This window comes from Crotalus tigris, unplaced genomic scaffold (assembly GCF_016545835.1).
Source record: "Crotalus tigris isolate CLP2741 ecotype Arizona unplaced genomic scaffold, ASM1654583v1 scf7180000023738.1706062, whole genome shotgun sequence".
Classification (NCBI taxonomy): domain Eukaryota; kingdom Metazoa; phylum Chordata; class Lepidosauria; order Squamata; family Viperidae; genus Crotalus; species Crotalus tigris.
This window is the reverse complement of record NW_024100150.1, coordinates 148,986-165,163: the sequence shown is the minus strand read 5'-3', so window position 1 is coordinate 165,163 and position 16,178 is coordinate 148,986. Positions and strand designations below refer to the sequence as shown.

General features: G+C 53.6%; 1 protein-coding gene across 3 annotated transcripts in view; it reads left to right on the top strand.

Annotated features, from left to right (window-relative positions):
• The window catches only part of BOP1 (BOP1 ribosomal biogenesis factor), a 58,807-nt gene that overhangs the window by 13,608 nt on the left and 29,021 nt on the right, over positions 1-16,178 (top strand). For all 3 annotated transcript variants that reach the window (XM_039321309.1, XM_039321310.1, XM_039321308.1), the window contains exon 3: positions 970-1,074. In XM_039321309.1, coding sequence (XP_039177243.1) covers positions 970-1,074 — 105 coding nt within the window. The remainder of the gene's footprint in view (positions 1-969; positions 1,075-16,178) is intronic.

Below are 16,178 nucleotides of genomic sequence, written 5' to 3'. Positions count from 1 at the left end.
TTTAAGCTCATGCCTCCTGCTTCAGGGACTCCATCCAGCCACCTCCTTCTCTGTTGTCCCCTTCTTCTCTTGCCCTCCATCTTTCCCAGCATTAGGCCCTTCTCCAGTGAGTCCTTCCTTCTCATTAGGTGGCCAAAGTATTTGAGTTTCCACTTCAGGATCTGGCCTTCTAAAGAGCAGTCAGGGTTGATCTCCTCCAGGACTGACCGGTTGGATTGCCTTGCAGTCCAGGGGACTCGCAGGAGTCTTCTCCAGCACCAGAGTTCAAAGGCCTCCATTCTTTGGCGCTCGGCCTTTCTTAGGGTCCAGCTTTCGCAGCCATACATTGCAACTGGGTGGCATAAATGAAGGCAAATAGATGTGTCCCCAGATAACATTGCAGTGTCCAGTCTTGGATCAGTCACCAGGACCAGAGGCTTAGTTTTCCGAACTTTCGAACCCGTGCCAGAGCCCATCCACAGGGACCGTCTCTCTTCCAGAATGCGCCAGGGGCACAGCCTTCAAAGAGCGGTTGTGTGTTTTTGTCAGTCTGTATGTCAACCTTTAGAGTTTTCAAAGACCGAGGGAAATTCAAGAACAAACTCTTGGGAAAAGGTTTAATAAGAAATCACCCCTAAATACTTTCAGCGTCAGAAAGATGCAACCCCAAATACCTGGCTGAATCCAAAGAGTGGGAAAGGTTATATTCCAGAACGAAGAGACTGGGGAAAGGAGCAAATCCTATGGCCTTTTTTCTTACTCCTCACTCTTTGGAATCCTTGCCTCTGTTCTGGGCGCCGGGGCCTTGTGAAGGGGTTAGGGAAGGCCGGGAAGTGTGCCGTGATGGGTGCAGAAGCCGCATTTGAGGTGTGTCATCCCTCGGGGATCCCTCCCTTGCGTGGCTTCTGGCTCTTCCGCAGAGCCTGGGAGGGTCTCCAGGCTCGTCTGCTACCTTTGCATGATAGCTGTTCCTGTCGTCCTGTTTTGCAGGCTGGAGAAGCAACAGAGTTGGGTCCTAAAATCAGGAGCACAGCAACCGATCAGCAAGAGCCTCCCGTGCAGAATGAGTACGAGCAAGACAGCTCCGATGAGGAGGTAAGTTCGTCTCAGCTCCTTGTGGTGGTCAGGCAGTGGTGGCGTCTCTGGCTACGTGGGGTGAAGTGGGTGCAGGCCCCTCGGCCCACCGAGGCCGTCTGCTGCCTTCGGGTGAGAAGAACGTTGGGGAGCATGGCCCATCCTTGGGTCCAGTGATGCTGGACGGCTGCTGTTGACGCTGTAACCGTTACTGTTTGGGGAAGGTGGCTGGAAAGAGAGCGTGGGTGGGGGGAGGCAATGGATTCCATGGACCCATTTCAGACTGTGATACGGGGGGGGGGCAATCTTGGTTGTGCTGATCGGTGACCTTTGTGGAGTCAGAAGGGCAGTTGGGGCCTCCTTGTCGTGCCCGATTTCCCAACGGCTTTCAAGCTGCCCATTCTGGTGTCCTGGATGAGAGGCGGTGGCTGGGAATGAAGGGCGTGTTACAGTGGCTAGGGTGAGACCCATACAGGTAGTCCTCGACTTACAACAGTTTGTTTAGCAACCATTCAAAGTTATAGCAGCACTGGAAAAAGTGACCCATGACTGTTTTCACACTTACAACCGTTGCAGCATCCCCAGGGTCATGTGATCAAATGTGGACGTTTGACAACTGGCTCATATTTATGACCATCGCAGTGTCCCCGGGGGGGGGGTCACGTGATCCCCTTTTGCGACCTTCGGACAAGCAAAGTCGATGGGGAAGCCAGGCTCACTTAATGACTGAGTGACTCATTTAACAACCGCAGTGAGTTCCTTAACAGTTGTAGCGAGGAGAGACTGGCCACAGGGTCGTCGTTGGGAGACCGGAAGGAGCAGGTTGGGGACAGATCGTGGAGGAGGGAAATCTGTGCATTTGGTTGCTGAGAGTTAGCCCTGACTTGATGGCACAAAGTCAAGTAATGTTTCTCGCCCTTTTGACCCAGCAGAAACCGCAGTGAACTGCGCTGGCCCAAAAGATGTGGAAGTGATTAGTCTGGAATAGAGGTTGAGTGCGTAATGAAATATATGGGCCTACCAAATGTGTACGCCGTGCAAATGTCTTGAGCACAACCCAAGTTTAAGCGCTTTCAAGTCGGAATCCAAGGTCTCTTCTTCACAGCCGGTCCTCTTTCAGGGCCCCAGCGGTGGGGAGGAAGGGGACGGTTCAAAACCTGTTGACATCCAAGCAGCTTCCAGTGGCTCCGTTCCTGCTCGCTGGCCTGCCCACTTTTCTGGGATTGCATTTATCTGTCTCCCAGCAGAGCCCCGGTGCTTCTGCTCCCGGGGTCCAGGATGTGCTCTCGGTTGGTCAGTGCTTCTGGCCGCAGGTGTCCCAGGTCCCCTTTACGCTTACCCATAAAATCACTTGTCAAGGGGCAGCCCTGGCAATACCTGCATCCCAAGGGGGGTGAACGTTGATCTTGGAGGGGCTGCAAGCCACATTCCCGATTGGCTGTCAAGTTGCAAGAGGCCCTCCCGTGGTGCGCTGTCATCGCTGGAAGGGGCAGGGCAGAGCCTGTTAATTGATTGAGAGGAGTGATTAGAAACGGGGCATGGACAAAAGCGTGGGGGGGGGGTGTGTGCAGCGGAGAAGGCCAGAGCATTTTGCAATTTGGTGAGAAACAGTTCTGGTGAAGGAAGGCCCTGCAGCCAGAGGAACAAGTGTAGGGGGAGGATCTCCTAGGGGGAGGATCTCCAAGAGGAAAAGATGGCCGAGGGGGGAAGAGGTTTAAATTAGGGTTCGTGCCGTGGCTGATAGGCAGTAGCAACCAGGGAAAAAAGGGGCTGAGCCTTTGCGCTGTGGAGCAGTTGGCATCGGCTGCTGCTGCTGGAGACGGGACACTGGATGCCCAGCGAGTGGCCGAATGGGCGAGGTGACTCAGCCCTCCGTGAGCGGCTCAGGGCCCTCTCTTCTGCCGCCAGAGTTTGCCTTGGCGGGCAGGCTTGGAGCTCAAGGGTGCCAAGAGGTTGCCACCTTTGCCCTTTCCCACCGTTCCTTCTGCTTTGGCCCCTCTGCCTCTTGGGGGGATGCTGCTCCCCCCCATCACCAGTGCCCGTGCTTGCTGTGCCCGGGCAGCTTCCTGTGCCAGCTTCCAGAGGCCCCGGCCGACAGCAGTGCTTTGCGGTGAAGCCAGGGGCTGAGAAAGAGACGCCCTTCCAGCCCCACAGCTTGGTCTCCCTCCCAGGCGAGTCTGTCCAGCTGGGCTGAGGAGCGTCCTCAGTCCTGGGAGCGGCAAGGGGCCTGTGGCTGGGTGCTGCTGTGGGAATTGGGAGGGGGGCTGCTTTCTGTGAGACAGGGCAGGGCCCCCGGTGCCAGGCAGCCGCCCCTGAGGACTTTGGGGCTGTACGCCCAGAGGCCTAAGATGGGGCATAATGCAAAAGCATGTTTAGGTCTCAGGGTTCAAAAAGACACCCAAGCGTGGAGGGGGGGGGCTCCAGTGTGGTTACGGGGTCTTCCTTTCCTCCAGGAAGCCAACCCTGTTGCTGTTTGGTGTAGGAGGGATCTCCCAGATCCTTGGCTCACCTGCCCTCTGGCAACACCTTCACAATGGGAGGCAGGTGAAGAAGGGGCCTGTGTGGCAGCACAATTGACTTCGTCAGCCTGACTCGGGTGCGAGGTCAGCCCACTTCCTCCTTCCTGGGGCTCTGCCCTCCCCTCCCCTCCTTACCTGGGGGGCTTTGGAAGCGCTCGACAACACTTCAGCCGTGCAGACTAAACTTCCTGCCCTGTTGGCAGCCCTGGCACCTGCCCAAGCCGGTCCCTGCTGCCTGTTCTGGGCAGAGACACAGCCAGATGAAGGGGCTTCCCGGCGTGGCTCGGCTGGGTCCCTTACAGCCCCGCGGCCCTTCTCCTTGCGCGCCCCTGTGCCAGCTGGGGAAAGCAAAGGTCCCACCTGGGCGGATGCATCAGGTGGAGCCCGGGCGGAGGGATCTCGGGGCTGAGCCTTTTCTTCCCCCACCCTGAGTGGGCCGAGCACGGCCTCCTTCCCCCCCCCCTCTCCGGCTGCTGGAGATGAATGGCCAGGAGCTGGAGAGGCTGTCAAGGCCACGCGGGGAGGAAGCAGTTTGGGGCTCTCCTTTGCTTCTGCTTCCTCCCACAATGACTATTCCATATGTCAGCGGATAAGAACCCCCCCCCTCTCCCGTCGAGGGCTCCTCTGTGAGTCCCCAGCGGCTGTTCCAAGCCCCCTCCCTGCCCTTGCCTGGGATGCAGCTGACATGGGGGGGGGAGCTCTCCTTCCAGTAGCACAGTGTTTCCCAAACTTGACAATTTTAAGGCACGAGGACTTCAACTCCCAGAATTCCACAGCCAGCAACGGTGGTGATGGTGGTAGGGTGGGGGGCAGATGGCCTTCTTGGACAGCCAGCGTCCCCGAATGCATCACCCAGCCTGTGCAGCTCCAGCGCTCTGCTCTGCCAGGTTTTTTTCTGCTTCCTTATTTTTTTTCCTACGAGAGTCTAGTGTGGTGGGCAGATAGCATAAATTACAACTAAAACCTTTAGAAGGGTTTAACTAGCAAATTGAGCAAATAACCTAGAAAACTATAGGTCGGGTCCTCAACCTTGGACACTTTAAGACTTGTGGACTTCAATTCCCAGAATTTCTCAGCCAGCAAAGCTGGCTGAGGAATTCTGGGAGTTGAAGTCCACAAGTGTTAAAGTGGCCAAGGTTGAGGACCTCTGACTTTTAGGTGCTCTGCAGGTTCCCCTTCCGTCTCCCTGTGTGCCCGCCTGCTGGCTGAGCTTTGTGGTTTTTACTGATCTCGGCCTGAAACACGTAGAGCTGTAGGAGTTCGTCTTAGCTGCCAGCCTGTGGGAGGCTCCACACGACTGGGCTGGTGTTATTGGGACGCTTCAGGTCTCGGCAGGGCCAGGGGCTGCATCTGTGCCCGAAGCGTGAGGCTGGCGGCGTGGGCCCTCCTAGGGGCCAGTCGCTAATTCTGGAATCCATTTGAACTGCACCTAAAAATGCTGCATGCAAAAATGTGTGGGGGGGTCTCAGAAAAAGCACACACCTGGGAGGGTCCTGCAGCACAGGCTGCCACCACCGCGAAGGCCCCCCTCGGAGGGCGTCGGCCCTTCTCCCCACGGGGGGGGGGTTGGTGAAGGGCCTGCCTGGGGGGCCTTTGCGCTGAGGAGCTGCACATCCTCCCCTTGAACTGCGCCCAGCAGTGAGTGGATGAGCCCCGACTGTACCAGGAATGCTTGGCTAAAAGCAGAGGAAGGGAGCCAGCTTCCCGATTAGGGAAACAACCCCCCCCCATCCCACCCCCAGCACGATGCCTCAAATCCCTGGAGGAAAGAGCCGGCATTTGGGGAATGGCGGGGAGGGAAGTCTTTGGTCCAAGGTGCGAGAGCAGGGCAGGGGCAGGACACAGAGGTGGGACTGCCTGTTTTTTTTATCTTCTTTTGCTGTGTTTCATTTTTGCTCTTCCCCTTGCTTCATGATCCCTGAACATTAGCAGGGAAGTGCTCCTTTTTCTCTGGCTGCTGAGTTCCAGCTGGGATGGAGAAGAGGGGTTGAAGATTGCAGGTCGCCCTGTCAGCTGTGGGTTTCCTTAGTCCTGTGAATGGGAAACCCATCAAGGCCAAACAGGCGCGGCCAAACACCCACACCGCCATTTTTGAAAAACCGGTCAGCTTAATCCCTGCTTTAGGCCAAGGGAAAACGCAGCCGATCCTCTGGAGCAGTGTTTCTCAACCTTGACAATTTTAAGGCAAGTGGACTTCAACTCCCAGAATTCCACAGCCAGCAATGTTGGCTGTGGAATTCTGGGAGTTGAAGTCCACATGCCTTAAAATTGTCAAGGTTGAGAAACACTGCTCTGGAGGAACCGCAACGGGAGTTCCACAAAGGGGAGCCTCACCTGCCAGTCAGAGTATTTGGAGAACGTCATCCGGCACCGCTCGCTCGGGGTTTTCCAGCAATCTTTGAGGAAGTTCCTCACCAAAGGTTGTTCTTTCTTGGATCGTTGCCTGGTTAAAAAAACAGAACAAATAGGTGGTTTCTCAGTGGTGAGTTTTTTTTGCCTAAAAAAGCAGATCTCCAGAAGGCTCTGTTTTGCCCTGCAGCTGTTGGAACTGCTGCAGTTAAGATTTTGAGCTGCTTTTCTGGCTAATGGCAAAGAAATTGTTCTGAAACATTTGATATATTCTTTGTTAGATTTGTACGCTGCCTGCCTTCCAGGAGTTCAGGCGGTTGCTGCCCAGTTCTTCCGACAGCAGCCCTGTGGGGTTAGGATTGGGGTCGGGAGCTGAAGGGCAGTTGGAAAGTTTTGCTCAGAATCTCCAGCCCTGGCAGGTCCCTAGAACAGTGCTGGGAACAATTAAGCCCTGTGCGTCTGAGAGCAGCATTTATAGGCCTCCCTGTAACCGAATTCTTACTCTCTCCCAAAGAGTAAAGCCTTTCAGGATCTCACTGGTTGCCGAGGGGAGACGCTGGCATCCTGGCATTCAAAGTATTCTGCAGGCTATTCCCCCCCACCCCCTCCCTCCCCAGTTCTGGAGCACTTGCAGCTTCCAAGCTGCATTAGAACATAGAATCCTAGGCTGGGAGGGACCTTGGAGGTCTTCTAGTCCAACCCCCTGCCTAAAGCAGGAGACCTTCTACCATCCTGGACCAATGTTTGTCTCTTCTGGAGAGTCTTCTGGGATGGAGCGTCTGGTGGAGGCTAGCCGTTCCACTGACGGATTGTTTTCACTGTCAGGAAATGTCTCCTTAGTTCTTGGCTCTCTGATGATCTCCTAGCCGTTACTTCTTGTCCTGTTGACAGGAGCCCCTCTTCTCTGGGGCAGCCCCACAAGTGCTGGAGGACAGCTGTCCCGTCACCCTTCTCTTCACCAGACCAGGCCTACCTGGTTCCCTTGACCATTTGTCATACAGTTCGGCCTCTGGAGCCCTTATTGTCTCGTTGCCAGTCTTCTACTGGGCCAGACTGGACAGAGGGCTTGGCGTGTGGCTGCCCTCCGAGGGGACGGGGCCTGTGGGCACACAGGGTGCTCTGGCTGAGCCAATTGGCAGCACTTTTTACCGGGCAAAACATATTCTGTGGCGCCTGCTGGAGGGAGAGGCAAGCTAGATAGGTGGGTGGGTGGGGACGCTGCCCACCCTAGCAAGGTAGGCCGGGGGCCCTTTGGGACTGCCCAAGCAGACAGCCGCCCTTTCGTTTGAGAGGGGTGTGGCGGGGGCCCTGGGCAGCGCGAGAGATGCCCTCAAGAGAGGGGAGGAACCGCTTGGCCCCCCCCCTCCTGTCCCAAGACTGAATCTTGAAACCCTCGCGCAGAAGCATATTAATGTGGGAGGAGGGGGGGTGCTGGCAGGGAGAATTTCTTTATCCTGGAAAAAATGACATCAGTGAATAGCTTAAAAACGATCATCTTTCTCTGACCCAGAAAGGGAGAGAAACCCACAGCAGCTTTGAGGTGAAGAGTGGAAAATTTTTTCCCATTTATTTTCCTCCTCTGTGTGTTGGATCTGTCTCAGCCGATGGGCTGCCCTTTTGGAAAGACGGCTGCCTCCGCTTCAGAGGGGTCTGCGGGGACCCTTGCCTCATTGCTGCTGGAAGCAGAGAGAGAGGAAGGAAGGAAGGAAGGAAGGAAGGAAGGAAGGAAGGAAGGAAGGAAGGAAGGAAGGAAGGAAGGAAATGTAATCAAACCAGCTGCATCTGGCACTCTCGGCATCCCTTATCTAGCGGTGGTGTCCAGCCTTTCCCTACCATTTTGGGCTTGCCCTGCTTGAAATCCGTGACCCTGTGTCCTGGCCTCTGTGTGGCATAGGTTTCCACGCCAAGTGTATTTCTTGTAACTCGGAGTAAGCCCTGGTGGCACGTAGCAGAGATGATGAACGTTAAGGAGAGAAGTGAGGTCACCGTCTGGCTAACAGCAGAAACTTCTCCTTCCTGGTGTCCCCAGTAGCTCAGCATAAGTTGACAGGCCTTCCCTTTCCCTTTCTCTGTTTCTCTGCAATCAGCTAGCCCACAGGTCGGCAACCTGCGGCTCCGGAGCCGCATGCGGCTCTTTGAGCCTTCCCCTGTGGCTCCCAGCCTCCTCTGCCTTTGCAGAGAGAGACAGAGACAGAGAGAGGCAATTGCGCTTCCCTGCTTCTCTCTCTCTCTCTCTCTCTCTCTCTCTCTCTCTGTGTGTGTGTGTGTGTGTGTGTGTGTGTGTGTGTGTGTGTGTAAAAGAGAGTGCACTCACAGTGTTCTCTGAGGAGCTGAAAAGCTTTCTGGGCGGAGCTCCTCCCTTTGCTGCGTCTCTGCAGGAAGCAGGAAGCAGGAAGGGCAGGAGAGAGCTAGCTAGCCCAGCTAGGCTGACTCAGGAATTCTGGAGTTGAAGTCCATGAGTCATAAAAGAGACGAGGTTGCCTACCCCTGAGATTGTTGAGAACAACTTGAAGCTTGCCAGGTGAGCAGCAGATGGGGGGGGAGAAAGAGAGAGAAGAGAAAGAGAGAGAGGGAGGGAGGGGGAGAGAGAGAGGAAAGAGAGAGAAAGAAAGAGAGTGGGGAAGAGGAGTGGCAGACCAAGGGCAGAGAGGGAGAGGGAGGGAGAGAGAGAGGAGACCCTTTTGACATCTAAAATGAAGATAACACTGCATATATCCTTTTTTTACCTGTGTGTGTATGTAATTTTATTCTCTTAAAGCATTCTCTCGGTGATCATTGTTTTAATAGTATGGATATTCCCAAGAGTCATATTTTTACTTTTATTTTTAATTGTGTGTGTGTGTGTGTGTGTGTGTGTATACACATACACAAATACTCTCTCTCTCTCTCTCTCTCTCTCTCTCTCTCTCTCTCTCTCTCTCTCTCACACACACACACACACACACCTATAATAAAGGTAAAAAAGGATATATGCAGTGTTATCTTCATTTTAGATATCAAAAGGGTTTTGCGGCTCCCGGTGTTTTGTTTTTGGTGGGAAACGGGTCCAAGTGGCTCTTTGAGTGTTTTGGGTTGCCCACCCCTGAGCTAGCCGGACACGGGAGGGACAGTAAGGCCGAGCTGCTCTTGAATTGAAAATAGTTGTGAGGGTTCACGATCCTAAAACTACTTTTCCGGAGATGAACCCACCGTCCAGATAAAGGCCATGAATGTAGTAGCTGCTGTTCAAATCATGTCAGTAGCTAGTTTTTCTTCTGTTTTTCTTCAGTTCTGGGCTTTAAGCGTCTTGCAAATTAGGGGAATGCTTTTGATTTAACGGTGGGGAATTATTTTTCCAAAATAAGCCAGAAGATCAAGCTACGTGTGCTTATTATTTTGAAAAAAAGGTTTAGGCGTGCTAGTGCCACTTCTGTACCTGATAAGGCCCAATTGGTTCACTAAAAATTGGATTAGATCCGGCTCAAATATCAGGCAAATTTCCCCTTCCTTGCTTGGCAAAATGCCCAAACCCTGCAAGTGTTTTGTAGACTTTGTGGGAGTTAATGAAGACATTGCCTCAGTATAGGTTGCAGACTTTTCATGAGCAATGCAGTGTGCTGAGGCTGTTATGTGACTTCACTTGTATGAAATGAAGCTGCCTCCTCTTTGTTGCCAGCTGCTCTGTATGTGGCGGAATAAAGACGGTTGGTGGAAACCCCGTAGAAATGGCATTTTTAACCTGACAGTCCAGAAACATCCTCTTTTTTATAAAATAACTCTATGGACCCGGTGGAAAAGAATCTATAATAAAAGAATCTACCTATAATATGTAAGGTCTCCAATGTTGGCAACTTTAAGGCTGCCAGAATTCCCATTCTGTTCTTTGTGGATGTGTTGCTTTTTCTACAGGGGTTTTCTTTACGCTTGAATGCTTTGAGCGGCACCCCCACACTTGAGAGGGAGATGGACGGTCTCTAAATTAGACAGACAGACAGACGTGTCAGATTTTGCTCCTTTGTTTACTGAGTGTCAGGCTTCCTGGGGATGGCATTTGGTGTGGAAGGCTTCTCTGTCTAGCCCAGGGGTAGGCAACCTTGGCCCTTTTATGACTAGTGGACTTCAACTCCCAGAATTCCTGAGCTAGCCATGCTGAGGGGAAAGGGAGAGGCTTCCAAGCTGAGCCAGGCTGGCTGAGGAATTCTGGGAGTTGAAGTCCATGAGTCATAAAAGGGCCAAGTTTGAAGACCCCTGTCTTAAATCTAACAAACAAAATGGAGGCTGGCTGAGGAATTCTGGGAGTTGAAGTCCACCAGTCATAAAAGAGCCCAGGTTGCCTAGCCCTGCTCTAGGGCACTAGTCCTTAGGACAGGCTCACTTGGGGGGCTGAGATTAGTTTTAAAGGGGAGAAACCGGCATGTGCTGATGAAGTACGGGTAGTTCTCGACTTAACAACAGTTCATTTAGTGACGGTTCAGAGTTATAATGGCCCTGGAAAACGTGACTTATAACCGTTTTTCACAGCTGCAGCCTTTGCAGCCTCCCTTTGTGATCAAAACGCAGCTGCTTGGCAACTGGTTCATGTACTTACGGCCATTGCTGGGTCCCAGAGGGTCACGTGGTCCCCTTTTGTGACCTTCTGTCCAGCAGAGTCAATGGGGGAAGCCAGGTTCACTTAACAACCAGGTCACTATCTTATCGACTGGAGCGATTCACTTAACCACTGTGGGAAGGAAGTTTGTAAAATCGGGCACAACTCGCTTAACAAACGTTTTGCTTAACAACAGAAATTTTGAGCTCCGTTGTGGTCGTAAGTGCAGAACTACCTGTAAGTGGGGCTCTCCTTGGGGTGAGGCTGCAGAGAGACCGTCAACCTGGTCGGTGGCCAGAGCACCCTGAGCAACATTTGTACGTTAGAAAGGGAGAAATCTTTTATTTTAAAGAAAATGATATTTTATGAAAAAAATACGGAGCAAGCGGAACGGGGTTGTCCATTAAAGGGAGTAGTTTAAACACCTCTCCGCAGGAGACCCCGTTGCGATGTACATTCATTCCCCAGAAGAGGCGCTTCCAGTTTTGAAAACAACTGGAAGAGAGCGCCGTCTCGGTGTGATGAGGTGAGAAAGAGACTAAGAAAAACTTCAGCTTCAGCATGAATCTCATTGTGTATGTTTGTATGAAAAAGATTGTCTTGAAAAAAACGGAGAATTGATGTGAAAACAAGAAAAAACTTGGCAAACCTGTGAAACGCTCTGGGTCTAAAGAAGGAGCAATCAAACCATAGACTTGGAAGGGGCAACTGTTGTCTCGTCAACTTCCACCCACCCACTCAAAAGGCAGGCTTCCCACTCATGTCTGGTCAAGGACTCCTTGTGGAGAGCAGGTGTGTTCAACTGCTCCCGTGCTTTGCTGCTCCCCGTTACTCAAGCAAACAAGCCCAGCAACCTGCCGTGGTGGAAGGGGATCAGATCCTCCCAGCCCAGGAAGGTTTGCAAACGGTGCCCTTCTTGAATTCAACATGACCAAAATATTTTCCTTAAGGCAGTGGTCCTCGTTAAGGGGCGGTGAGTGCAGGTCGCTGCTGCCCCTCTGCTGTGAATCTGCCAGGTCTCGCTGGCTGTTCCTGGCCCTCTAACAAGAGGCAGGTGGCAGTATAAATGTAAAATTCCGGAAACTGGAAATTTATCTGCCTAGGGAGTGGTTCAAAACAGTTGAATTAATAGCGGTAGACGTGAAGGGGTTTCTTTCTGACACAGTAGTTGCTGATCTGGGAATCTCTTGAAGATGCAGCATCTCAAGAGGCACGGTGTTCGATTATTAAAATAAGTAAGATACGTTATAATCCTCAATTTCTGTAAACCTAGATTTACAGAAATTGAGGATTATAACGTATCTTACTTAAAAAATATTTAAGGGAATGTTTCTAAGGATAATGAGTTCCTGTTAACGGCTTAAAACCACAGAGACTTCTTCCAAAATGAACAAGTGGGTTTTTTGCTGCCTCTGCACATCTGTGTGCTCCGTGTTTTGGGGCTGCGTGCCTCTTTCCAGTCTCCTCCGGCGTAGCTTGTTAGGCAGAACGTAGGGAATCCCCCTCCCCACAGTTTGTACCGCTGCCTTTTCTTAGAGCAAATGCAGCAGAATAAGGAACATCTGGCAGCAGCAGGTTGGGGTCCTCCAGCCTACGAAGGGTTGAAATTGGTTCCCCAAAGCGACACGGCAGGACAGCGCGCTGGGCAAACGCGCCTGCCGTTCTGCTTTGATGGGGATTTCCAGGATGGCTGAAGCTCTGCCGTTGAGTCTTGGCAGGAGCACCGTCTTTCTCCCCCCCCACACACACACACCTCTCCCCCCCACCATGGATTTGCTTGGCCTCCTGCAGGAAATCTGTCTTTAATGGTCTTTCTGAAGAGGAGGAGGAGAGCCTGTATTTGCCTAGGCGGGAGGGATATTGACACGGCAGGCTTGGCAGTTCCCTGGCTTTCCTTGCTGGGCTTCTGGAGAGGGCTGGGGTGGTGGGCCATGGAGGAAATCGCCTTTTGTTCTCTGGCAATCAATTATCCTCCCGCAGCAGAACATACGGAGAAAGGAGGCTGCTTGGCGGGGAGACCATCATCGGCCTCCTGCACAAACAGACCTAATTGCTCAGGAATAGCCCAAGGAGCCATTGAGCACAGGAGCTGGAGGAGAAGGCAGGGGAAGCGCTTGCACTGGAGCGGAACCCGGAACGGAGGGCTCTTCGTTCAACTCTGCTTTGCCAGGGGTTCATGGGCGGCCATGGATAATTTGGAAATTTTTATTTACCGATTATTATTTACTAATAATTATCTCTTGACCTTGCCCCAAGGCTCCTCCAGCTCAATGGGCTGTGGAGCAGCAGAGTGGAAAAGTTGACACTGGCGTACTCCTGCTTGGGAGAAGTTTTGAGGGGTGCATCTCTGACCCCCTCGGTTGATCTGGAGCTGCCTGGTTTCCGCTGGCATTAATTCCAACCCAAAACACGATGGCGGTTGCTCCTTGCCCTGTTCCTACTCAGACCCGGCTCTTTGCACTCTGGGTGGGTGGCGGGGATCGGCGGGGAAGCCCATCTGCCCGCTGTCCTTGAGGCAGGAGTGCTGTCCTCCCTCATCTCTCTCTCTCTCTCTCTCTCTCTCTCTCTCTCTCTCTCTCTCTCTCTCCCTTTCCTGGGTAGAATCTGGCAAGACCGAGGCAGAATTGAATTCAACTTGGAAGCCATTTTTGGATTATCACAGGGGCTTGTTCTGCTCTGAAATGTGGGTTCCTCTCAACATAAAGCCTCTAAGTATCCAGATAGAAATGAGCGTAATTCTATTTATACTCTGCTGACTTTGCCTGTGGATAGTCGTATATTACTTGGATTGGAACACTGACTCGTAGTTTGTAAAATGATGTTGTGGGATGCTTGTAAACTCAGCTGCATTTCTGCATAGTGCTTTATTTTCCCTTTCCTTCCTTGTCTTTCTCTTTGCTTGATAACACTTTACAGTCTGTTGGGCCTAGCAAGAAAGGCAGGCTGGCTCCTTGACAGGGAGGGTAAAAGAGGGGGCTGGGGCAGATCCTGCCATTCCTCCAGGCTGCCCTGAGCAGGAGGAACAACTGGCCCAGCCAGAGCTCAAGGGGGGGGGGGGCAAAGTCAAGTGCCTTCTCTGCTTCCAAAATCTTTCCCTCTCCAGTCCTCAGCAAGGGAGCAGCCCTGTAGTTAACGGGCTGAGCTGAACCGGGTTGGGGGTGTCCTGTTGCAGCTCCCCCCCCTTCAGCAGAGTGTCCTGACTGTCCAGTGCCAGGCAAAGGGCAGCAGCCCCTTAGCTGTGGGCCCAGAGCGGAGGGTGTCCACCTTCTCCTGGGGAAGGTCAGCAAATCCCAGAATGCAAGAAAATGGCCCACGCCGTGCCCCAGCGCCACTGGGAGCGGCCGTTGGGATGCTTGCAATGGAAAAGCCCGGCCGTCCTCGTCAGAGCTTGGAGCAGGCCATGCCAGCATGGACAGCAAATGGCGGCAGGGGCAGGCGAGGCCAGAGCAACGCCAGGAATTTTGGAGGCAGGAAGGGAAACTTGAGTCGGTCTGGAGAGGAAGGGAATTTGCAGGGCTTGGCATGAAGAGCTCTGGCAGAAGGACGGCGGGGCGCTCAGGCCGTGCGAAGGAGGGACCGTCTCTCTCGGTGCAGAGCCCGGCCTGGGGGAGGCTGAAGACATCCAGGGCGAACCTCTTCCTGGCGGCCTGGGTGCTCCTCTAGGGTGCGCCTCACTCTCTGCTGCGATGCTGCAGCCAGGCGACCTCGCAGGGTGACCAAATCCCCTTCTCCAGCTCCTCGTGTGCACTTCATTCCTTTCTGCTCGTTTTCCAATGAAAATGGCCCCCTTCCCCCCCCCAAAAAAAATTCTGCCCTAACAGTACCAGTCCTCCCCCCCCCCAAAAAAAAGGCCAGTTTTAAATTTGCCCACCTGATTTGTCCACGAATGGCTGGGTGCAGCAGGAGTCACCAGTGGCGGCATCTCTGCAGTGATCAAATTAGCTAAATTTGTTGGTTTTTTACATACTATGAGGAGGTGTGTTTATTGTTTTATTTTCCTTAATGAAATACACTGATGCTCTTTAAAAGGAAACAGACCCAAGGGTCCTGTAAAAATGAAGACATCCACTCTCATATGGTGTAAGCTTTCAAGGTCTGCAGCCCCTTCTTCCGATGCCTAGAATTTTATCCTGAAAGAGTAGAAACCCCCCACCCACCTTCGGCGGGGGGGGCGAAGTCAAGGGGAAATTATCACCGTCTGCACCCCCTCGTTGCGTTTCCTTCTGGCCTCTCCACTTTCTGTGGCCCTCTCTTCCACCCTTTGCATGTGCCTGTGTTGCATACACGTGTCCTGTGTTCTGAGCAACACATCCTGCCTCAAAGTTGTTCTCCACAGACTCTTGTATAACAAATGTGTTCACCACGCTCCTTTGTATTGTTGGGAATGTCCCTGGCTGGTTTTCTTCTAGGCCCACTAAACTCTTTTGGGTTTGGACAAAGGATTTGGACGAGGGGGCACAGCCGGTCTGGGCGCCCAGGGTCAGGGGGTACGTCTGCATGACTAGAAAATGGGTCAGCAGTTTTCTTGGATTCCAGGCTCCCCAAATGTCCTCGACTCACACTCCCATCATCCCCAGCCACCGATGTTTGTTAACATCGGGACTGCCGACGGCTGATGTGACTTGCCTGCATTTCATAGGCTGCCATCCTGTTTCCTCCTGGCTGGAGAAGGAGGTGAAGCTGCAGCCACTGCTCCTTTTTGGGTGGGGGGGGGCTCTGGGGCTCCCGGTGCCAAGGGGCCTCTGCGTCTGCAGAGGGTGGGGGTGCCTTTCTGCCCCCTCCTCTGCACACTCCCCTTTCCTGCCCCACTCCCCGGGACTGGAGCTGACGGGCGCTTTTGCTGGAGATAAAAAATGGAGGAGGAGGAGGAGGAGGAGGAGCGGAGGGGCAGAAGGCACAGGAAGGCGGCTGGGTCGTTAGAGACAGAAGAGCAGAATTAACGTGCGGAGGGGGATTTGGAGGGAACACTGCCTGCATTGTAATCGGAGAGGGGCGAGGGGAAAAGAGAGAGACCGAGCGAGCGAGACTGACCCCCAATCCCCAGAGGGACCCCGAGAGTAGCAATGAGGAGAGAGTGAAGGATTCCAGAGGTGGAATGGCTTCCTCTTTCACCAGACAGACACAAGGGAGGCGGGCAGCGCGCCAGCCCCGGTACCTGCACTTCCAATCTGGGCCATTGACAGCTGGAGCTACTTTGTTGGGGAGGGGGGAGCGGGGAAGGGGGGGCAGGCGGGTATGCAGCAACACACAACATTGTAAGGCAGCCGTTCTTGCCGCTGCCACCGACAAGTGTTCCGGCACCAGTCCTGGAAGGCTTCGGGGGTCCCGTCTCCCTCCGGCCTCTCCCAGCCAGAGACCCTCGTTCAGGCAGCTGCAGACGCTGCACGGGCAGCCAGCCTCCCTGGGGGGGGGGAGGAAGGAGCAGCTCCCCTCCGGACAATCCAGTGGAAGAAGGAAGGGCTGCCAAGGCTGGGCCGACAGCAAGGCTGGCTCAGGGCCCCGGATGTCTCTTAGCAGCCTCCCAGGTGCCCAGTGGGGATGCCAGCCGTCCATTTGCTCTCTTGTCCCTCGCTTGGGAGTCGGCTGGCTGAGAGTGGGTGGGTGGCTGGGGTCTTTTGCCCTTTTAGCTGCTCTTCCCCCAGCCATCAAGCCATAGGGCCTCCCAGGGAAGGGGGTCCGGGGGCTCTTCT